At 44.7% G+C, this 24446-nt stretch overlaps 1 protein-coding gene across 1 annotated transcript in view; it reads right to left on the minus strand.

The window, feature by feature from the left end:
* Positions 1-14185, minus strand: part of LOC307125807 (UDP-glucuronosyltransferase 2A3-like) — a 36355-nt gene extending 22170 nt beyond the window's left edge. The window contains exons 1-2 of the mRNA XM_079815946.1: positions 13415-14185; positions 13140-13288 (exon numbers count right to left, since the gene is read on the minus strand). Coding sequence (XP_079672072.1) covers positions 13140-13288; positions 13415-14120 — 855 coding nt within the window. The 5' untranslated portion in view covers positions 14121-14185. The remainder of the gene's footprint in view (positions 1-13139; positions 13289-13414) is intronic.
* Between the last annotated feature and the right edge of the window lie 10261 nt (positions 14186-24446).

Below are 24446 nucleotides of genomic sequence, written 5' to 3' on the forward strand. Positions count from 1 at the left end.
CTAAACACTACAGGGATGGTTTCATAGAGCACCTCCAGTTACGGGGAAGACTGAGTACAGACAGTCTTAATCCATATAATTTGCATGACCTTGCGGAGTGGCTGAAGGTCAAGGCCGAGGCCCAACGGCTTTCATCGAAGATGGCTCAACGCTACCACACTGAGAAGGCTCCAGCGCCACGTAGGGAGCGTCCATCTATTATTAAGCCGCACACCCGGGACATCTCTGTTTATCATGGTAGTAATCAGCCCAAGGAGGTTAAAGACGTACACCCTGTCATTACCGAGATTCTTCCACACCAGCAACCACTCAAGAGAACCAAGCGCCTGTGTTTATTCTGTCACAGCGAAGAGCACTACCTCTCTCAGTGCAGTGAGATTGTTGAATGCCCACCTGAGCGACTTGTCAAGTGGATAAAGGAAGGTAAGAGATGCTGGAAATGCGGACGCACCAGCCACAATTGTAACGAGTGTACTTTGAAGAAACCATGTGGGGAATGTGGGGACGTACATCTCAGGGTTCTGCACCGCATAGCACAACAAGGCCCGAGCATCATGCTAGTGACAACATCAAGTGACCGCATCTACGTGACGCCACCTAGCCATACAGGACGTGTTTTCCTCAAGGTTACCCCCGTGCTGCTGTGGAAAGGCGAAAAGTCTATACCAACCTATGCTATTCTTGATGACGGTGCACAGCGCAGCATTATTCTCCCCGCGGCGGTCCAGCAGCTAGGACTAAAGGGCAAAAGGGAGGTTATGGCCCTTCGCACCATCCGCCATGATGTTACCCAGTTGGAGGGACAGTCAGTCCACTTTCAGCTCTCACCCCAGTCCAGACCGAAAGAGAGGTACAACCTGGCTGGTGTATTCTCTGCACCTCTCCTGACCTTGACTGAACAGACGTACCCTACCAAGAGGCTTCAGCGGAGCTACAGTCACCTAAAGGATATTCCTCTTCCATCATTCAGTAAGATTCAGCCCCTTCTCTTAATTGGATCCGATTACCCAAGCCTAATCACTGCAAAGGAGCCCATCAGATTAGGCCCAGATGGCGGCCCAGCAGCTGTACATACGCAGCTCGGTTGGGTTCTGCAGGGACCAGACGGGCTTCTTCCGCACCAAGTGTCACCTCAGCAATGTTTGCTTACTTCCCTTTCATCAGTGCGAGATCCTATTCTCCAACAGGTCGAACAGTTGTGGCAGTTGGACATCCTTCCTTACCGCAACGAGAAGCTGGTAGTGCGTTCCCGGCAGGACCAAATAGCCATGGAGCTACTGGAGAACAGAACTCAGCGAGTGGAAGTGGATGGAATCTGGCGTTATGCTACCCCCCTCATACGCACACCAAATGCACCACAATTGAAGGGTACCAGGGATTCAGTTTTACCCAATCTCAGGGGCACGGAGAAACGCTTGAGCAGAGATCCAGGGAAAGCTAAGGTTTATGAGGCTGAGATCCAGAAGCTCTTAGATGCAGGATATGTAGTCAAGGTCCCGCTAGAGGTTCTACATGTAGATAAGGAAACGTGGTTCATTCCACATCATCTTGTCCACCACAATGGTAAAGACAGACTTGTTTTCAACTGTTCCTTTGTCCATCAAGGTCTCTCCCTCAACCAGCAGCTCCTTCCTGGCCCTTGCCTTGGTGCTTCATTACTAGGAGTCCTGATTCGATTCCGACAGTATCCAGTTGCTATCAGCGGCGACATACGTGCAATGTTTCATCAAGTGAGACTCCTGCCAGAGGACAAACCTCTTCTGAGGTTCATTTGGCGAAACATGCGGAAAGGAGATCAGCCTGAGGTCTATCAGTGGGAAGTCTTGCCCTTCGGAACAACCTGCAGCCCATGCTGTGCGACCTTTGCGCTGCAGAAGCACGTCAGAGACCAGCAGGCCAGTGATGAAGGAGTGAGACAGTCCATAGAAAAGAGCTTCTATGTGGACAACTGCTTACAGAGCCTCCCCACTGTGGAACAAGCCAGGCAGTTAGTCAACAAGATGAGATCCTTTCTCGCCTCTGGGGGGTTTGAAATACGGCAGTGGGCCAGCAACGCCCCCTCCGTTGTTGAGCAGTTACCCGCAAATGCGAAAGCACAGAGTATAGAACTATGGCTGCAAAAGAATCATTCCGACCCTCAGGAGCCAGCTCTAGGTCTGATGTGGCACTGCCTAGATGATCGCCTGGGTTACAGACACAAGCTGAAATCTTTGTATTTATCTGTTATGTCGCGATATATTAACCCTTTCATGTCGTGACAGTATATCTGATCGTTATTACTCTGTTCATATCGTGATTTAATGTGTTTGAGGCGAGTGATGCACAGTGTAATGCATGTGTATATGTTTAGCTCAATTTAACGTGCTGTAGACAATATTAACGTGTATAGATGATGTATACTGAGGTAAATGTTTATGTTACTGTATGCAGACAGATTCTGATATATATTTTATTTGTTTATTGCAGACTAAACCACATTTTATCACTTCTGTTTACTAATGGCTGTATGTTTGACATGTAAATGGTCATCCTGACGAAATATAAACCAGTCAAACGATCTTCTGTCTCCTGTCACACTTCTTACCAGAGTTCCGTAGTGGACTGGCACTCCACCTAACTTCAGAAAATAGTAGTCCTTTACACACACTATTAAAGTGGTGGTAAAACACATTCTTTTGAAGGCTTGACTGTGTTTGTGGGGTGCACTGTAACATGTGTTCATGCTTCGTTTAAAAAAAAAATTGCCTTATTTTTCATATATTTGACCTTTATTCTACACTGCTCTGTCCCTCCTTGTAAAACGGTCTGATGCTTTCCGGGTTGTATGAAGCCAGTCCCTCAAAAATACGCTATGGGCTCAGATTGGTTAGCTGGCCCAGTGTGTTGTGATTCGCTAACCGCCTAGTGCACGTTTGTTGGAAACGTCACGCCCCTTACCTTTACCGGAGGCTGTGCTTTGGTCAGTATTAGAAACAACGGCGTCAATAAAACAATATGAGCCCGAATCAGACCCAGAACATTTGAGTGAAGATGATCGAGCAGAACCTGTTCAGTCCTCAAGAGTAAAGACTGCGGATCTATAGTGATCGCTACTGAATGGCACTGTTACTTTTGTATTTTTAGAACGATTATAGCCAAATATCTGTCGCAAGAACTAACCCAAAACGAACACTAAGCACTGGCTTTAACTAGTAAGTTAGCCAAATCACACACAGAACCATGTTTAGCATGCCTGTAGATAAACAACACATAAAAGCTCTAATCAAAGAATCATTTACACTAATGCCAAGTTCGCTGTTGAGATTTTAACGTTAGTGTTTGTAACGTTAGGTGTTCGTCGGATAACGTTAAGTATGAATGAGCATTTAACAGTTAAATGGTCAATAGCATCCCTACACTGCTGTGGACGTTGTTTACTTCGTTAATGTGTTTACTGTGATAATGGACTGAGGATGGGAGAAGGATTCGGTTTCGGATTCGGCCGAATCTTAACCAGTGTATTCGGTATTCGGCCGAACCCCAAAAATCTGGATTCGGTGCATCCCTATCTTTTACTGTTACTTTGTTCAGTTTTCCCATCACTCTTTACTTGTCATGGTAACTCACAGCACAGGTGTTCATCACTATATCCCTCATTTGCTTTGTATTTAAGTCTTTTTCAGTTCTCAGTTGTCTGGTCAACATAACACATAGAGGTTGTGTTAGTTTGCCTTCCTTGTTTTGTGTCTACTAGTGCCAAATATTCTTGTGCTGAGCTACAAAAGTTTTTTTTTAATTTTTTTATTTATTTTTTTGCCCCTGATATATTTTTTCTAGTGCTGTCAAAACTATCAATTCAATTAATTAACATAAATGATTGTGTTTATATAATATATGTGTCATGGAACAGAAGGGCACAGACACGTAGGTAAGTAATAGTGAACTTTATTAAAGTTTAGAGTGTGGTTGTAACAGCGTGAACAAGGCATTGGTAGGGATGGCAGACGCGAAACAGACGTTTCGGGGCTTTGCCGAGATCCCGAAGCGCAGATGTTTTGAAACACTGCTCCGAACTGTGATTCGAAACACCCATGTCACGTGACTATGGCTAAATGAAGCTTCAAAGTGTTTCATCAGGTGGCGCCTGTCGAAACTGCGTTGATTAAAGGGGGAGGGAACAAACCACACAGTCACACATCTGTATGAAACTAATTCCCCACAGTTTAAAAGTGAAGTAAATTCATCTTCACCTCGTGGGTTTTTGTGAGAGGAGAGTGATTTTGTGATAGCAGTGATTTTGTGATAGCAGTGAGATTTATAGTGCGCTTTGGTTAGTTATATTTAGGCTAGATTTAAATTAGATATATTGACTGATAGGTATAGACAGGGAAATATAGTTAGGATAGATATAGTGACACCTTCATATAGGCTAAGTTATATAGTGACAGATAGATAGCACAGCATAAGTTAGATATATAGAATTATATAGATATAGATTCATAGGTGATATATAGATAGATATATTAATAGAATATATAAAAATGGAGGCTGCACGCAAGAGATGCCGTACATCTGTGGTGTGGGAGCATTTCCATTTGGAAGCACCAAATAAAGTGAGATGTGTGTATTGTGATAGGCAGCTAGCCTTCTGCAACAATACATCATCCATGTATTTACATCATCCAAAAATATTTGTGCATTCCAGCAACAAGTGTCCCTTGTGAGAGGATTTTTTCAAAGGCTGGAGAAATTATATGTAAAAAAAGAAGTCGGCTGAGTCCTTCAACAGCAGAGCAATTCATATTTTTGAATAAAAATGTTTTGTGACAAATGTGACACATTGTGGCTTTATTTATTTTTATTAATGTTCATTTTGTATAACAAACAATATATATATAGTACTTTACAATGACGAGGCTACAGGTTACAAAACCAAGATCATGTAGTTGTCAGACAGATGTTAAAAACAATTTTTTTTACATGGATCATTGTCATGGTATTTCAGATCATCACATGCAAATGACCACTAGATGGCGCCGTAGAGACTGGTGTCAGATTGATTCGAAGCTTCGAAACAATATGGCACATTTGCTTCAACTGCTTCAGTGCTTCACGAAGCCTCGGTCTGCCCATCACTAGGCATTGGAAGTAGATGGTGACTTGCGAAATGATAACGGTGACTTAGCAGGTGAAGACTAAGAGTGTTGTATCTTGCAGATCGGTAACCAGGTTGACAGATGGAAGACAGGAGATGAGACGGGATGATCACATGTAGGTTGAAAGGTAAAGAGTCTGTAGTAACAATGTATACTGAGATGAGACCAGACAATGAGTGAATGGTGACCAGGTGAATATATAGTGTGAGTCTCTGATGAGGTGCAGGTGCAGCGAGTCAGTATTCTGGTGATTGTGAACAAGGGGGCGGGTCTTGGTGAGTAGGTGATGATTGTGGCTGTGATGGAGTGGCTGACTCTGTGACAATATGTGTTTATATATTGTCAGGGTTATGTTCTGTTTTGAATTAGTCTTCATTGTGTTCAGTTGCTGTTTTCCTTTGACCTAGACCTAGTCCACACAGGTATTTTTATAAACTTAGATTTTTTTTCTCTAGAGCATGCCAAACCAACAGGTTGCAATATAACCTTAACCGTAGAGTCGTGTGGGCCAATCAGAAGCCTGGAAAAAAGGTCATTACCAGTTCCAGTTTTGATGTAACAAAAATCTCCGGTTTCACTGTACACACGACAACACCACGACCAGAGTTTCTAACAATCTTCACCCTGGCAGGATTTTCAAAAAAGTTTGGTTTCAGTGACTAGTAGGGTTGGGTACCGAAACCCGGTGCAATATAACCGGTATGTACCGGACCGAATCAGAACGCAGATTTCGGTTCCTCATTTCGGTGCCAAAATTCAAACATGCTTTCGCGCTTTGGCTGAGCCAGAGACAGACGCTCAGCGCTGGTCACATCACAACTCATGACAACTATTCAGTGTTTTCAACCATATCATGTTTATTTCAGGTTTCAGACATTTAAATGCTCATAAGTAGGCTACTAGCAAAAAACACACCCTGATGTCTATGAAAGCGGCTATGACAATCCTTTCAGACGGTTATAATTTGACTAACGTTACGTGTTTTATTCACATCAGATACATGCACATTATATAGTAACTATATAGTTTACTCTATTCTTCTTCCAGTTCACTGGTCACTTACTTTCATGTATTTCGTGAGACGAGAATGCACTCAAGTGTTGTAAATCCGACAGATCCGATTCTGAGGCGCAAACTAACATGGCGCCGCCCATTGCGCTTTATAGATCAACTAACACACATTCACTCACACATTTGAACATCAGATAGTTCGTGACACAGTTAAGAAGTTTGTGAATATTTAGAATAAAAAGAAAAAACGAAATAAACCCAATACAGCTGAGCTGTCAGCGCTATTGCGGCTGCTGTGTGTCATGTGAGAAGCATGACGTGTCGCCATGGAAACATTAAGGCGGTGCGTTCTAAAATATTTAGCCAGAGAATATGATCATAAAATATGATATAAAGCTGAAGCTTGAAGCTGGTTAGTAGCAGACCAAGAACACAGACGACTGCTGTTATTACTGTAACAGTTATTTAGAGTTATATTAGTCCTGTTGTAGTTGGGTTAGGTGGCTTAGGTTTTACTGTGAATTTGTAAATAAGTCAATTATAATTTGTAAATAAGTAAATTGTGTTTTGTATTTATTTATATTCATACATTTAAGTATACATTAAACTTTTAATAAATGGTTCAATTTAAATAAATAAATAAATAAATAAAAAGCCATTTAATGTCATCCGCCTCGTTTTGTGGCCTTTTTAAAAGAAAAAAAGTATCGGTTCAGGAACCGTTTAGGCACCGGAACCATTTTAAAAGTATCGGTTTGGCACCGGAATCGAAAAAAACCCAAACGATACCCAACCCTAGTGAATAGATACTGTTTTTGCATGTGAACGAATGGCCGAACCACATAGAAAAAGCTTTGGTTTTGAAAATTCCAGTTTGTGTGGACAGGGCCCTAGTTACCTGTTTTTCATTAATTCATCCCAGTCACCTGTTACCTCATTAATTAACACGTTAGCTCCTTTGTTTGCTCATTGTACTTAAGCCCTCAGTTTCAGTCAGTTCGTTGTCCTTTATTTACTTTTTATATGGTTCATTACAGCCACCAACTGTGACAGAATACAGGACCCCAGATGCTATGGCTTTGGCTGAAAGAAGACAGGCTGAAGATCAACTCCCTCCAACAGAGTGGATGGCCGCTGGAGCAATATGTTGTGGAGTTCCTGCTTGTATTACCCTCTGGTTAGCTGGAGCATGCTCAAGGCTGTTCTAGTGACAGAAATTCCAGAGCCCGTTTAAGAGGAAGCTGAACAAGAGTCGCCTCTTCCTGTCTGCTGTGATCGAAGAGGTGGTCATTTCCCTATATAACTGGGCCACACACACATTCAATCCCTGAGCACAGTCCTGAGTCTGCTCTACAGTCCTTTCCAGCCCATGAGCCCACTCCAGCCGCAGAGCTCAGGTATGAGCCGCTCCAGCCCCGGAGCTCAGTCACAAGCCCGCTCCAGCCCCGGAGCTCAGCCATGAGCCCGCTCCAGCCCCGGAGCTCAGCCATGAGCCCGCTCCAGCCCAAGAGCTCAGTCACGAGCAAATTCCAGCCCCAGAGCTCAGTCACAAGCCCACTCCAGCCCCAGAGCTCAGTCATGAGCACACTCCAGCCCCAGAGCTCAGTCACGAGCCCACTCCAGCCCCAGAGCTCAGTCACGAGGCCACTTCAGAACCAGAGCTCAGTCATGAGCCCACTCCGGCCCCAGAGCTCAGTCACGAGCCGCTCCAGCCCCAGAGCTCAGGTACGAGCCCACTCCAGCCCCGGAGCTCAGTCACGAGTCACTCCAGCCCCAGAGCTCAAGGCAAGGCAAGGCAAGTTTATTTGTATAGCACATTTCATACACAGTGGCAATTCAAAGTGCTTTACACAGAAATGAAATAAAAATATTACAGTTATAATAGGAATTTAAAGAAATAAAAAATAAAGAAAATATTGAAAGATAAAAATAAAGAGTATAATTAAAAATAAAAATAAAAACAGGGTTAAATTTAAGCATATAAATTAAAATGCAAGCAGTTCGGACAAAGCACGTACAGTGGCACAGTGCTCATTCAGTAAATGCACAGCTGAACAGATGTGTTTTGAGTCTGGATTTGAAAGTGGCTACTGTTGGAGCACATCTGATCTGTTCAGGAAGCTGGTTCCAGCTACGGCTGGCATAATAGCTAAAAGCAGACTCTCCTTGCTTTGAGTGAACCCTTGGTATTTCTAATTGACTTGATCCTGATGATCTGAGTGATCTGTTGGGTTTGTATTTAATCAGCATATCTGCAATGTATTGAGGTCCTAGGTCATTGAGTGATTTATATACAAGTAATAGCACTTTAAAATCGATCCTAAATGTAACTGGAAGCCAGTGTAAAGATCTGAGGACTGGTGTGATATGGTCATATTTTCTGGTTCGGCTCAGGATCCTGGCAGCAGCGTTCTGTATGAGCTGCAGCTGTCTAATGGTCTTTTTGGGAAGGCCGGTGAGAAGACCATTACAATAATCCACCCTGCTGGTGATAAAAGCATGAACGAGTTTCTCTAAGTCTTGCCTGGAAACAAAGCATCTAATTCTTGATATATTTTTGAGATGATAGTAAGCGGATTTAGTTATTGCTTTGACATGACTATTGAAACTCAGGTCTGACTCCAAAATCACACCAAGATTCCTGACTTGATTTTTTGATTTCAGGCCTTTAGCCTCAAGATATGCATTCACCTTGAGAATTTCATCTTTGTTTCCAAATGTAGTAATTTCAGTTTTGTCTTTGTTTAACTGAAGAAAGTTTTGGCACATCCAACTGTTAACTTCATCAATGCATTTACATAGAGAGTCAATGGGGCTGTAGTCATTAGGTGATAGGGCTAAGTAGATCTGGGTGTCGTCAGCATAGCTGTGGTAAGCCATTTTGTTATTTTTCATTATTTGGCTCAGTGGCAGCATGTACAGGTTGAATAGGAGTGGTGCAAGAATTGACCCTTGTGGGACTCCGCATGTCATGGATGTCCACTCAGACTTATGGTCACCTATACTCACATAATAACCTCTCCCTTCTAAGTATGACCTGAACCATTTGAGGACCATTCCAGAAATGGTGTGACTGAGCTCAGGTACAAGCACACATCAGCCCCAGAGCTCAGTCACAAGCCGCTCCAGCCCCAGAGCTCAGTCACAAGCCTGTTCCAGCCCCAGAGCTCAGGTACGAACCCACTCCAGCCCCAGAGCTCAATCACGAGCCCACTCCAGCCCCAGAGCTCAGTCATGAGCCGCTCCAGCCCCAGAGCTCAGTCACAAGGCTTCTCCAGCCCCAGAGCTCAGGTAACAGCACACTTCAGCCCCAGAGCTCAGGTACGAGCACACTTCAGCCCCAGAGCTCAGTCATAAGCCGCTCCAGCCCCAGAGCTCAGTCACAAGCCTGCTCCAGCCCTAGAGCTCAGTCACAAGCTGCTCCAGCCCCATAGCTCAGTCACTAGTACAATCCAACCTCAGAGCTCAGTCACGAGCCTGCTACAGCCCCAGAGCTCCGGTACGAGCCTGCTCCAGCCCCAGAGCTCAGGTACGAGCCTGCTCCTGCCCCAGAGCTCAGGTACAAGCACACTTCAGCCCCAGAGCTCAGTTACGAGCCCGCTCCAGCCCTAGAGCTCAGTCACCAGCACACTCCAACCCCAGAGCTCAGTTACGAGCCCGCTCCAACCCCAGAGCTCAGTCACGAGCCTGCTCCAGCCCCAGAGCTCAGTGACAAAACCGCTCCAGCCCCAGAGCTCAGGTACGAACCCACTCCAGCCCCAGAACTCAATCACGAGCCTGCTCCAGCCCCAGAGCTCAGTCACGAGCCCACTCCAGCCCCAGAGCTCAGTCATGAGCCGCTCCAGCCCCAGAGCTCAGTCACAAGGCTTCTCCAGCCCCAGAGCTCAGTCACGAGCTGCTCCAGCCCCAGAGCTCAGTCACGAGCTGCTCCAGCCCCAGAGCTCAGGTACAAGCCCACTCCAGCCCCAGAGCTCAGTCACCGGCCGCTCCAGCCCCAGAGCTCAGTCACGAGCTGCTCCAGCCCTAGAGCTCAGTCACGTGCACACTCCAGGCCTAGAGCTCAGTCACGAGCCGCTCCAGCCCCAGAGCTCAGTGACGAGACCGCTCCAGCCCCAGGGCTCAGTCATGAGCACACGTCAGCCCCAGAGCTCAGTCACGAGCCTGCTCCAGCCCCAGAGCTCAGTCACGGGCCGCTCCAGCCCCAGAGCTCAGTCACGAGCCGCTCCAGCCCCAGACCTCAGTCACGAGCCCGCTCCAGCCCCAGAGCTCAGCCACGAGCCCACTCCAGCCCCAGAGCTCAGTCACGAGCCCACTCCAGCCCCAGAGCTCAGTCACGAGCCCACTCCAGCCCCAGAGCTCAGTCACGAGCCCACTCCAGCCCCAGAGCTCAGTCACGAGCCCTCTCCAACCCCAGAGATCAGTCACGAGCCCGCTCAGGCCCCAGAGCTCAGTCATGAGCCCACTCCAGCCCCAGAGCTCAGTCACGAGCCCACTCCAGCCCCAGAGCTCAGTCATGAGCCCACTCCAGCCCCAGAGCTCAGTCACGAGCCCACTCCAACCCTAGAACTCAGTCACGAGCCCACTCCAGCCCATTAATCTGCACTGGAGTCCGCTCCTACCCAAGAGCTAGACCAAGGCTGAATCATTCACTATTTCCTAATTTCCTACATTAGTCCACTAATACAGTTCCCTTGAAGGAGAGAATGAAGAAAAAAAGAGAGTGAATTCAGACAGCCACTGTTTGTACATAGGCTGTACACTCGTTATTGCAGTGCAATGTAGGATTGAATGATTGCACTCAATAACGTCCACTATGGTTTCGGACTCTACTACAAATGGCTGTCCCCTCAAATAATACACTATTTAAGGGTATAGGGGGCGATTTTGGATTCAGCCCATGACTCTGTTACAGCCCCAGAGCTCGGCCAGGAGGCTACTCCTGATGTTGAGGAATGGGAGGGGCTACACATCCCTATCCATCGTGAACGAGCCAAGCTCCCTTGTCAAGGCCAAGGGAACAGATTCTTCCTGGCTTCCTGCACTGCCAGCAGCTCCCTTGCTCACGGAGCTGTGTGTGTTTGTATATATATGTCACATGTCTGTCCTGTCTTGTTTCGCACATGTGGTGTTTTGGTTTGTATCTGGGCCATGTGCTCTTGTCTTCTGTCTGGACCCCACCTTTCTTGTTATCTAATTATTATTTAAAGGGTAACTAAACCCTAAACCAACTTTTTTTAGTTAATGATCTGTAATACTGGGGCTTTATTAATGCTGTTCATTGATTCGAGTAAATGTTTTGACATTTGAGTATAAAGTGTTTTAATTCTATAAAATATGGTGTAAAACCGCCAAAAGTGCTGCCCTCTTAAGGTTGAACGGTGGCTACTGCAGTTGAATTTTCCTATTGGACGTTGTGGTACATCGTGACGTAGGATGGTACCTCCAACGGCTCATTATCCACACCCCTGGCACGAGCTCACCACGCCCTCAGAAATGTTTCCCCTAATCACATGATGAGAACGGCTTCACTCCAGTATGAACTCTCATGTTACATGAGGTAGAAACATTATGAATGAAACTGACTTGACACTTGCTTTAACATTGTAGTGAAGGAAATACGGTTAAATAATGCAGTTGTCAGTACACGTCAAGCTTTTCTTGCGATATTATTGCCGCCCGTCATGTGTACAGTTTTCATACATGAGACGCGCTTTCAAACCCTGACACGCAAGTGGTTGCCGCGGACGCAGATAGATTAGGTCAGTTCTCTTGTGCGGCTGCTTCACTAGCATCGTCTGCATCAGGAGTTAACGCAGTTTGAGCCAGCGGCTCGCATTGATAAGGCTCTGGCCCTGTGTCTACAGACAATCCACCCTCCTCCACTTCAGGTGAAGGTAGGAGAAATGACCGCTCTTTTGCAAAGCTGGCGTCACTCCAATCATTCTCCATCTCTGCGACTCGCGAGTCTGACAGCTGTCAATCAATCCGTCACTGCGGGTCTCAAGTGCACCCCCTCCGCTCAGCTCCGCCCTCAGTTCGTCCCCTTTGTCTCCGCTGGGCTCTGCCCACTTTTCCAGCATTTTTCAAAATTTGCCAGTGGGTGGAGTTAAGCTCTGAGCAGGGGTTTAGTTACCCTTTAATTAACCCCACCTGTTCCCTCCTGATTATTCACCCTTTATAGTCTCCTCGTGTTTGTAATCTGGTGTCAGATCTTTGTCTTTTTTTTCTCCTGTTTTCCCAGTGGTTTTAAATGTTCTTTTCCTAGTGTATTTTGTATTTCTAGTTAGATTTCCCCCCTTTTGTGTTTTGTTTTGTGTTTTTATTCATTTTTGTCAATAAATTCCACCTGCACTCTACAATTGAGCCCTCACTTCAGTTTTCCTTACCGAACGTGACAATATATATATATATATACACACACACACACACACACATATATATATATATATATATATATATATATATATATATATATATATATATATATATATATATATATATATATATATATTTATACACACACATATATATATACACACACATATATATATATACACACATATATATATATATATATATATATACACACATATATATATATATATATATATATATATATATATATATATATATATATATATATATATATATATATATATGCATAAATACACGTGTACACACACGTATAAATAAAATAATATTTGCGCACATATATTAAATAAGCACAAACTTATATGTTAGATGTGATTAATCGATTTGACAATTCAATTTTTTCCCCATTATCCAACTTTTAATTAGTGACTTTTATTCCATCAGAAATTAAATGTCAAATCGTGCCACGTGCAATTTACAAAATGGGATGACACTCCATAGTTTCTTTTGAGGTCAATGGAGCCAAATCCCTCTCAATACACAAATGATGCGTGTCTTAATGCAAAAAAGGTAAAGTCATCAAAAATATTTCAAAATAATAGGGCAAAGCAAAGTCATTACCTTTGACAGAGGCTTGGCAGGTTTGCAGTGCAGTCCTCCAACAAATTTAAAATTAGGCAGGAGTGGACGTGGATACTCAAAATCCCAGTAAGTTCTAATCAACCAGATGTCAGCTTTTCCCAGGGTCTCAAGCCGTGTTGTAGGCTTGCCTGTGACATACAGAGAATTCTACTCAGTAGGTCAAGTCACAAGGTTTAACAATATCTGGGAGACTAGCCTACTGTCGAATTAAAGCATAAAGGTTGGCCCTAAATCAAACAAAAAACAATAATTACCCCGTATTTCTGTGTAAAGTTGTTCATAAGTAAACCTCATGTGCAATTGATATATGGTTGTATACATGATGTAAAGGAGCATGTTTTTAACTCTCTCTGTGAAGCTCATACGGTCAGTGAGGTGACCCTGCACAGCGACCGCAGGAACATAGGATGGTGGTGTGGGGAGCTGACCACAAAACCGCTCCATATTATATGCGAATGTTGAGCGCAGTGAGAGGACGTGTGGGATCTTCAGCGTCTCTGCCATCAAGTCAGTGCATGGCATTATCGGATCAGACAAAAGCACATCATAATGAGATTCCCGAAGTGTGCGCAAAAGATCCTCATTGTAAAACATTCCCTTGCATGTGTCAGCAGCAAGCTCCATGAATTTTGACATCACTCGCCTGGTCATGAAGACTCTCTCGTATGTGGTGACTTTGTCATTCATCCAGAGATGAGTAAACTCACTCCATAAGGCATGGGCCTCTTCTTTCTCCATGTTGACTTTAAACACTTTATAGTTGAACCGCTCCTTCTGTGTGTACTGTACAGTAGGCGATGAAGAACTGACCAGAACCGTCACGCTGTGGTTCTTCTCAACTAACGCGTCTACGATTGAACGCATGTTGTGCCAGTGGCTGTACTCGCCTGGCAACACCAAAACCCTGCCAGCCTCTACTCCACACAGCAGCACGAGCACAAATATAGTCCCAGAAATCATGCTGAAGTGTTTGTGCCTTCGGATAAGTGCAGTGTGATCTGGGGAACAATGACCTAAATACAAGATACTATGTGCACAGCAGGAAGTGGGCAAAGTTCGTGTTGCATTATGGAGGGTAGCTATAGGTGCACTTTGTCATTTTGCCATAGGACAAGTGACCTATTAACTCGCACTTTCACTCAACTCCCACTCTAAATGCTTTATTTTGCAACACTGCAAGGAATATGCAAATTTCGTCAGGTCCATTATTTTGATTTTACAAAATGTAAGTGCAAATCTGAGTCAGATATCAGTTTATAGCAGGGGTTTTCAACCTTGATAGTTTATTATAGCACAGTTCTAGTTAATGTACAATATCTTAATGCAGATTTGAATGTTTGATGTGATCGTCACTACGTGTCAAATGGTTAATAGACACAGCGGAATCACTGTAATTTAAAAAGAAGATGCATTCTTTTAATGATTAACCGTGCAGCTCTAGAATGTATGTGTAACCGGGTCAGGAATATCCTGGTATTTGACCAAGTTCACAAGTAATTCACTCTCATGTGTGCATGACGCAGCTGTGCGCGCGGTCCCCTTTTAGAGTGTGTGCATGCTTAGGGAGAGTGAGTGTGCGTCAGACTGAGAGAGCGCAGTTAGAAAAGTCAGTTACACAGAGGAAGAAAGAGTTGATAAAACTGTCGAAGAGAGAAAATATTCCGTTTAATGTTGACTTATATACCTGTGGTAAAGACAATCGTGTGATTGTATTGAATGGATGGTGTAAATCGCCATTTATACAAGTGTTGCAATCCTGCATGTGAGAGATCTCCAGTGGGGGAGGGGAATTCAGTCCACATCAACGGAGATTGAGTGTGAGTTAAAGGGTTAGTTCAACCAAAAATGAAAATTCTGTCATTAATTACTCACCCTCATGTCGTTCGACACCCGTAAGACCTCCGTTCATCTTTGGAACACAAATGAAGATATTTTTGTTGAAAGCTGATGGCTGAGAAAGGCTTCAGATAGGCCCCCATTGGCATTCAGTACATTTACACTCACAAGACCCATAAAACGCACTTAAAACGTTGTTACAAAGTCCATCTCACCACAGTGACTCTACAATAATTTTACGAAGCGACGACAATAGTTTTTGTGCGGCAAAAAAAATAAAAATAATGACTTTATTCAACCTCTTATTGTCTTCCGTGTGTGCCTCCACGACGCATGCGCGAGAATATGATGTAGCGCCGGCGTTCGGGAATCCATGGAATGCACACTTTAGTCCCATTTGAGCACTACGCCGAGACCTAAAGCACGATCAATGTAGAATTCAACAGCTTAGACACGCGCGTCTTCCTCTGCTTGTAAACAAATCGCTTCTGGGTCATGTGTCCGAACGCCGGATCTGCGTCATATTCTCTCGCGCATGCGTCGTGGAGGCACACACGGAAGACAAGAACAAGTTGGATAAAGGCGCTATTTTGATTTTTTTTTGCGCACAAAAACTATTGTCGTCGCATCGTAAAATGATTGTAGAGCCACTGTGGTGAGATGGACTTTGTAACGACGTTTTAAGTGCCTTTTATGGGTCTTGTGAGTGTAAATGTACTGAATGCCAATGGAAGCCTATCTGAAGCCTTTCTCAGCCATCAGCTTTCAACAAAAATATCTTCATTTGTGTTCTGAAGATGAACGGAGGTCTTAGGGGTGTCGAACGACATGAGGGTGAGTAATTAATGACAGAATTTTCATTTCTGGGTGAACTAACCCTTTAATGTAAAATGTCATTAAAGTTGTTAAAAGGTTAAAATAACACTGTTTATCATACATGTTATTGGTACATGCAGTAATTGTTGTTCTTTATACTGTGTTAGAGGGGAGAACAGTGATAAGTGAGATTGCACGTGTGCCAGCTACCACGTGAGCTTTTTCTGTGTGCTTCAGGGTTTCAATAAGAGTGAGTTTTGCTCATATTCTCTTGAAGTGTGTTTATGAAGCATTTTGTACCCTGTGATAAGTGTATACTGTTTCCTTCAGTTTAGTTATTGACTGTTTTGAACAAAGAGGGTTAAAGTGTAAATTATTCATGTGGTAAAATGTGCAGATTTCTCATGTATGCTGTGTTTTATTTATTTCTTTAGGCACATACAAGCCTCTACCGTTGTTTTGCACCCCTTTCATTTATTTTTGAGATTATCATTGTGAAGAACCTTCTTATTTTGTTTTGTAATTCTGTTACTACGTTGTTTTCAGCACTCATTGGAGTCAATTGGGTGGTTTGATTATTTTTGTTATATGCCAGCTTTTCATTAATGGGAAGTGTATCCCCCAAAAAATTTATTTTTTTCTTCCCTAAGCAAGAAATACATTAATGCTGTGCCTCCTTTGAGACTTAGTCAGGAATAAAAGAATCCTTTTTTATATGTCATAGCTGTGTCTTATTTCCTGACATACAAGAAGACATTGAACGGCCACATCTAATTTTGGTGTCAGAAGTGGGATTCTGTTTTTTTTTAGTTTGGGGTTGGTTCCTTTTCATCAAAACAGTGCTAAGTAGTAGGGTGTAACCAACGGTAGTGGTTAAGAGTGACTGAGTGCTAGAAGGACCTGCAGAGGATTGTGTGCCATCCTGACCGAAGCTGTGTGAGGACCAAGGGCCAGCACGCCAGGACAGCTGCGTGTGAGGAGATTGTGAAGGACGGTGCTTGTTGAGCTGACTGCTTAAGAACTGAGACTTTCTTCAACTGCGAGTCATGGACCCAGAGGACATGGACGGTGCAGCCGCCCAGGCTGATGACATTCAAGGTGCGGGTTCTGCAGCTCCTGAAATGGACATTGAAGGAGGTAACCCCATCTCGCAGCTGCAGTCACACATCCTCACGGACTACATTATTTGAAGTCCGTGAGGAGGCCCTCATGTGGTTTTCGGAAGAGCGACCCCGTCCAGCTAATGTTGCTAGAAACCGAAACCTAGTGGGTGTGGACGAAAATGTAGAGCATGCGAGCATGACCACCACTGTACTAAGTGACTTGACTGTAGCCCTACAAGAAGTAATTATGGTAATAACACAACAAGGGAAAGCAATCGGCGAACTTACCAATGCTGTCCGTGATCTCACCGTCCAGAGGTCCAACCCAAGTTGTGAAAAACCTGGCAAGGCCAGATTTAAGCCAAAGTACACTCATTATGGCCAACCCATTTGTTTGAGATCCGAGGGTGCTGGACACATAGCCCGGCAATGCACTGTGCCACACTTCCAGGAGAACCCTGTGCCAGCTTCAGCCGAGTCTCAGAGTCGTTAGGGAAACGGTGCGCCTCCATTTCGAAGAGCCGAGCAATGAGGGGTTGCAGTGATGGCTCAAAAAGTGGCACCCTGACTAAAGACCGATTCCTGGAGCGTGCAGTGGGCAAGTGCCCAGAAGTGGAAAATCACATTGGGGGGATAGCTGTCAGATGCCTTTTGGACACTGGCAGCAACGTGAGTACTTTAAGAGAGAGTTTCTTTAAAGAGCATCTTCATGGAGAAGATAAAGACATGCATTGTACAACCAAGTGGTTAAAGATCACCGCTGCTAATAGGTTGCCGCTTCCCTACCATGGGTATGTTGAACTTGATATCCAGGTAATGGGGTTGATTATACCTGGGTGCGGATTCCTGGTGATACGTGACCAGGATGACGGGGAGACTGACTCAGCACCCCCAGGCATACTTGGCATGAACATAGCACAGCGTTGTAAGCAGTTAAATCTGGCTGAGTTTGACCATGCTTTGGAGGGCACTTTGGATGCTGACTGGAGAGCTGCCTTCAACAAAGTGCAAGAAGCTACCCCCGTGGAGGCAACCTCTATGGTCCGGGTGGCAGGCACACTTAAGACGTATGTACCTGCAGCCTCTGTGGCTACAATTCAGGCTAGAACACACAAAGAACTGGTTGGAAACAGAGGCTTAGGTTTGTTTGAGCCAGGTAATACATCTTTGCCAGGTGGTCTGGTCCTGGTTCCTACCCTGGTGTCACCCGGTAGGCGTGTGTTTTCAGTGCAGGTAGTAAACTTGTCGCCAGAGGATGTCTGGTTGCCGCCTAAGATGAAACTTGGGATACTTGCCCAGGGTTGTCCCTTTGAGGGTAGTTCCTGTGCGGTTAAATTCCATCGGGTCTCCGCTGATCATGAGGAAGTTACGGTCAGCCAGAAGTTAATGACAGCGGTTGGGAGTGACCTGCAGTGTCCATTGGAGAAAGTTAAGATAGGGGGTACTCCTGCACAGCAGGCAGAGCTGAAGGCACTCCTGATGAAATACCTGGATATGTTCGCTGTCTGTGACGAAGACCTTGGTTGTGCTGACCTGGTGAAGCATGAGATTCCCCTGAATGATGACTTCCCTGTCTCACAGCCATACTGGCGAATACCCCCAAACTAATTTGAGGAGGTAAAGGACCATATCTCTGGGCTGCTCAAAAAGGGTGTCATCCGAGAAAGCTCCAGTTCGTACGCATCCCCGGTGGTGTTAGTTCGCAAGTCTGATGGGAGTCTCCGGCTATGCGTGGACTACAGGAAGCTGAACTCTAAAACTAGACGTGATGCATTCCCGTTGCCACGAATAGATGAGAGTCTAGATGCTTTGAGTAGGGCTAAAGTGTTCTCATCTATTGATCTTGCGAGTGGCTATCACCAGGTGGCAGTTCATGAGAAGGACCAGCACAAAACAGCTTTTTTTACTCCATTTGGGTTATATGAGTACCACCGGATGCCGTTTGGACTCTGTAATGCGCCTGCAACATTCCAGCGTCTCATGCAAGCAATAATGAGCGACCTGGTCTTTCAGATGGTACTTGTCTATTTGGATGATTTTCTTGTCTACTCAAGTACATTTGAGGGACACTTAGGGAGGCTTGAGACTGTGTTACAGAGGTTGAGGGAAGCCGGACTAAAGGTTAAGGCGGAAAAGTGTCACTTCCTGCAGTCCGAAGTGAGGTTCCTGGGCCATGTTGTGTCAGCTCAGGGTGTGTCTACGGACCCGGACAAAGTGAGTGCAGTGAAGCAGTGGCCAGTCCCTAACACCCTAAAAGAACTGCGATCCTTTTTAGGATTCTGCAGTTACTATCTGCGATTCATTGAATGTTTCTCTAGGATGGCGGGCCCACTTCATGATGCAGTAAACACTTGTGTTCACCAGGGGAGTGTTGCCCAGGCCAATAAGTTGTTCAAGGATTCCTGGACCACAGAGTGCCAACAGGCCTTTGAGCGCCTCAAGGAGAAACTTACCTGTGCTCCGACACTGGGGTTTGCCGACTTCTCCCTACCTTTTGTGCTGGAGACTGACGCCAGTAACCTGGGATTGGGCGCTGTGCTATACCAGCAGCAAGAGGGAAGGAAAACTGTGATAGCCTACGCAAGCCGGAGGTTGAGGGGCGCAGAACGAAATGACAGGAACTACAGCAGTATGAAGCTGGAGCTTCTGGCACTTAAGTGGGCAGTGGTGGAGAAGTTCAGGAGTTACCTGCTGGGATCTAAGTTTACTGTCCTAACAGATAATAATCCCCTGTGCCATCTCAATACGGCCAAGCTGGCTGCCATTGAACAGAGATGGGTTGCACAGCTTGCAGTATTCGATTTTGAGGTGCAGTACCGACCTGGGCGGTATAACACTGCAGCCGATTCTCTCTCTCGAAGACCAGGGCTGGAGGAAATGGAGGTGGTAACTGAAGACTCGGAGTATGATGGCTGTGTGGCTATTTACAGTGGGCTAAGCTCAGGGACTGCAGTGGGGGCTAACCTATCAGGGTTAATGACATGGCCTCAAGAGGGAGGAAAAGGACAGCTACAATCAGCCATGGATGACGAAGGGACTGAAGGGGAACACCTCCTGGAGAATACACCAACATTACCTGGATATACCAAGGATGAGCTTCATCAGTTCCAAAAGGCAGATCCGACCATCAGCATGTTTAAGTGTTTTTGGGACAGGAAGAGGAAACCCACAAGTCATGAGAGAAGAGGCTTGGCTCGACCGGTGCTGTTGTTGCTTAAACAGTGGGACAAGATCCAGGAGAAAGACGGGCTGTTGTACAGAATCATCAACGATGTGTTCAGTGGAGAATGCCGACAATTGCTGCTCCCTGCATGTCTGGTCGAACTGGTGTTGCAAAGTGTCCATGACCAGATGGGGCATCAGGGCATAGAGAGGACGCTGGGCCTACTCAAGCAGCGTTGTTATTAGGTTGAGATGTGTGATGCTGTGGATAAGTGGGTGAAGAAGTGCTAGCGGTGTGTGCTAGCCAAAATGCCGCAGCCCAAGTTACAGGCACCTTGGACCCCGTTTTTGGTGTCACATCCTTTAGAGGTGGTCGCAATGGATTTCACCACACTGGAGCCTGCATCAGATGGGCGGGAGAATGTCTTAGTTGTGACTGATGTATTTACTAAGTTCAGCCAGGCATTCCCCACCCGCAATCAGAAGGCAGACACTACCGCTAAAGTCCTGCTAAAAGAATGGTTCCTCAAGTATGGTGTGCCACAGCGTCTCCACTCAGACCAGGGGAGGAACTTTGAGAGTGCCATTATTGCAGAGCTCTGTAAGCTGTATGGGGTGAGGAAGTCCCGCACTACACCACATCACCCCCAGGGAAATGCACAGTGTGAGAGATGTAACCGAACTCTGCACGACCTCTTGTGTTCATTACCACCTGATAAGAAACGGAGATGGCCAGAGTACTTACCTGAGCTGGTGTACGCCTACAATGTGACTACACATTCCTCCACCGGTTACTCCCCTTACTACATGCTGTTAGGAATGCAACCGCACTTACCAGTGGATGCTTTGTTGGGTCAGGAGCCAGAAGGGGAGATGGAGCCTACCTGGTTGTCTGTTCATAAGGAACGACTTCAGGATGCGCACTCCAGGGCGTGAGAGTATACTGAAAGGAAGGCCGCAGAAGGTGTTGCCAAATGTGAGAGTGGGGTATATTGTCCAGAGGTGGCGGTGGGTCATCAGGTGTACTTACGACATCGTCCCCCAGGACGGAACAAGATCCAGGATGCCTGGGCACCTACAGCGTATAAGGTGGTGGAAGTGCTAGGTACAACTTACATGGTGGAACCGGTGGTAGGAGGTCCCGCAAAAAGAGTGCATAGGTCGGACATCAGGCCCTGTCCGAGACCAGTCCCAGTGCCGATTTCGAGGAGAAAGGTGAAACCTGAGGAAACAACCGAGTTGGTGGAAGAGATGCCTTCGCTAGATGCAGAATGTGTGCTTGTGGAAGAAGCCAGATGGCCTGAGGAGGCTCTGGTGGACCCAGTGCCCGAAAGATTGCAGCAACCAGTTGCAGAGCCAGAGGATGATGCTGGAATAGGGGAGGAAGAAGCACAGAAGGACAATGATGAAGCACCAGTAGAGGATGAGGCAAGTGTTACCGAAGAGCTCTCTCAGTCCAAAACTGAAAGAATTACTTCACCTTTGGATGTGGTGGTGACTAGGCCAGTTCCTGTGCCCCAAAAGCCTAGGGCAGAGAGTGCCCAGGTGGATTCACCCTGTCCTTCCCCTCGCAGGACCCAGCGGTCGACTGCTGGGGTTCATAGCAACCTAAACAGGCTGCCTGAGTCCGCTTGTAATGCTGTGTCCTTCAGCCCCGATGTTCTCTCTCAGGTGTTAGCTGGTATAGTCTTGTACACATCTGGAAAACTACAAGTAGTTTTGAGTAGTGGATGATTGAAGGATGTTTACAGTCATCGAGGACGTTGACTGTAGGCATGGGAGAGTGTAACCGGGTCAGGAATATCCATAGTTCACCAGTAATTCACTCTCATGTGTGCATGACGCAGCTGTGTGCGCGGTCCCCTTTAAGAGTGTGTGCATGCTTAGGGAGAGTGAGTGTGCGTCAGACTGAGAGAGCGCATTTAGAAAAGCCGACACAGAGGAAGAAAGAGTTGATAAAACTGTCAAAGAAAGAAAATATTCAGTTTAATGTTGACTTATATACCTGTGGTAAAGACAATCGTGTGATTGTATTGAGTGGATGGTGTAAATCGCCATTTATACAAGTGTTGCAATCCTGCATGTGAGAGATCTCCAGTGGGGGAGGGGAATTCAGTCCACATCAACGGAGATTGAGCGTGAGTTAATGTAAAATGTCATTAAAGTTGTTAAAAGGCTAAAATAACACTGTTTATCATACATGTTATTGGTACATGCAGTAATTGTTGTTCTTTATACTGTGTTAGAGGGGAGAACAGCGAAAAGTGAGATTGCACGTGTGCCAGCTACCACGTGAGCTTTTTCTGTGTGCTTCAGGGTTTCAATAAGAGTGAGTTTTGCTCATATTCTCTTGAAGTGTGTTTATGAAGCATTTTGTACCCTGTGATAAGTGTATACTGTTTCCTTCAGTTTAGTTACTGACTGTTTTGAACAAAGAGGGTTAAAGTGTAATGTATTCATGTGGTAAAATGTGCAGATTTCTCATGTATGCTGTGTTTTATTTATACACCCCTTTTATTTATTTTTGAGATTATCATTGTGAAGAACCTTCTTATTTTGTTTTGTAATTCTGTTACTATGTTGTTTTCTGCACTCATTGGAGTCGATTGGGTGGTTTGATTATTTTTGTTATATGCCAGCTTTTCATTAAAGCTACACTGTGTAACTTTTTTAGTTTATTCTTAGCTAAAAACACTTAGTTCTTTCAAAAATATATGTGCTCATTAATATATATTTACTTCTTTCAAGTAATAAAGTATTCTCGTAAGTTTATAATATGCCATTTAAAATACATATGGGTAGGGGTTCGAATGCAGGTTGCCATGTTGCCCCTCCATCTTGAAAGTACATTAGCCAAAGAGGGACATACCCGTAAATTCAAGCTTCGCCTTTCGCGTTTTAACACTCGATGGCACTGTACAAAATTCCCTGCCTTGCGCATGTGCGCGTCAACTTGTTCAGACTTGTCTGGTGCATGCGCAGAGAGTTTTCATCTCAGCAGCGTTTAGTAACAGAGTTATACAGAGTTTTCCTGGCTTGTTTATTCCTCAAAAGTCTGTTTTTCCTTGTGTGGTATTTCTGTGCGTTAATAACTCCATAAGTAATAATAGTTATTGTCATTGTAGATGTGTTGCAGAGTGTGTCATCGCGTAATTCAGTTGATGTCACCTCAGAAGTATTTTTGTGTCAACATACAATAGCGTAATACTCACCTATTTGAATAATCATTCAGTTATTTTGTTATCAACAATGTTTATTAGTTTATAGAAACTATTTGCTTGTAATGTATGTTGATGGAAATATGTATCAGGTCTGATCGGCATATTAACAATTGTTATACAGAGCGCACTGCAGTGCTAAAGCTGCGCACACACTTTTGTAACCCGACACCGCTTGTTAGCAGCTGCAGCTCCGCTCCTTTTATTTGCATTTAGCGCCTATATATGGTACAATAAGCTCTGGTTTACGGTTACTTTATACAAATGTAACTTATAAGTATAGTTATACAGTTCTTAACTGTGTATCTTCTGTCATGTCATTATCATGTATATTTACCATCCTTATTTGTTCTCTCACAGAAACCACATTTATGTACATATCCACGCAAACCTGTTTATGCCTTGCAATTGGATGACTGAATAAACATTACTATCATCAAAGTTCTGGATTGGCTGCAGTTCTTTCTAGCCGAATAATTAGGCCAGTTGAGTTCCAACCATCCCACTGCGCACAGAATATCCCACAGGCACCGTGTCGAATGTGGATGAGGACGAACTGGAAGCCATGTTAATCTTGGACTAAATCGGCCACCGTAGGAGTTAAAACAAAATCGGAATTGAGAGGAACAGAAACTAAAATTCACTGGATGGTCATATACCTTTTCACCGCTAGACGGGGGGAAAATATCACACAGTGTAGCTTTAATGGGAAGTGTATCCCCAAAAAACTGTTTTTTTTCTTCCCTAAGCAAGAAATACATTAATGCTGTGTCTCCTTTGAGACTTAGTCAGGAATAAAATAATAATTTTTTAGATGTCATGGCTGTGTCTTATTTCCTGACATACAAGAAGACATTGAACGGCCACATATGTTTCTCATTAACAGATATGTGACAGAGTTTACATTAAATCCGATTAAACATGGTTAATTCCAGATATAAAATTGTCTATTATCATATCTAACTCTGTCCACGCTCCATGATCCGTATTTATTTCTTAATTTGAATGCCTTGTGATAGGATTTTTTTGTAAAGATAAAACTGAATTGAAATTAATCTTGGAAGAGATATTGTGCCTACGTGAAAGTCGAGAATGGTCCAATCACTCAAGGCCAAAAAATGATGGACCTAATAGACATCCATTTGTCCGGC

Source organism: Gobio gobio, assembly GCF_949357685.1.
Source record: "Gobio gobio genome assembly, chromosome: 4".
In the NCBI taxonomy this organism is placed as follows: domain Eukaryota; kingdom Metazoa; phylum Chordata; class Actinopteri; order Cypriniformes; family Gobionidae; genus Gobio; species Gobio gobio.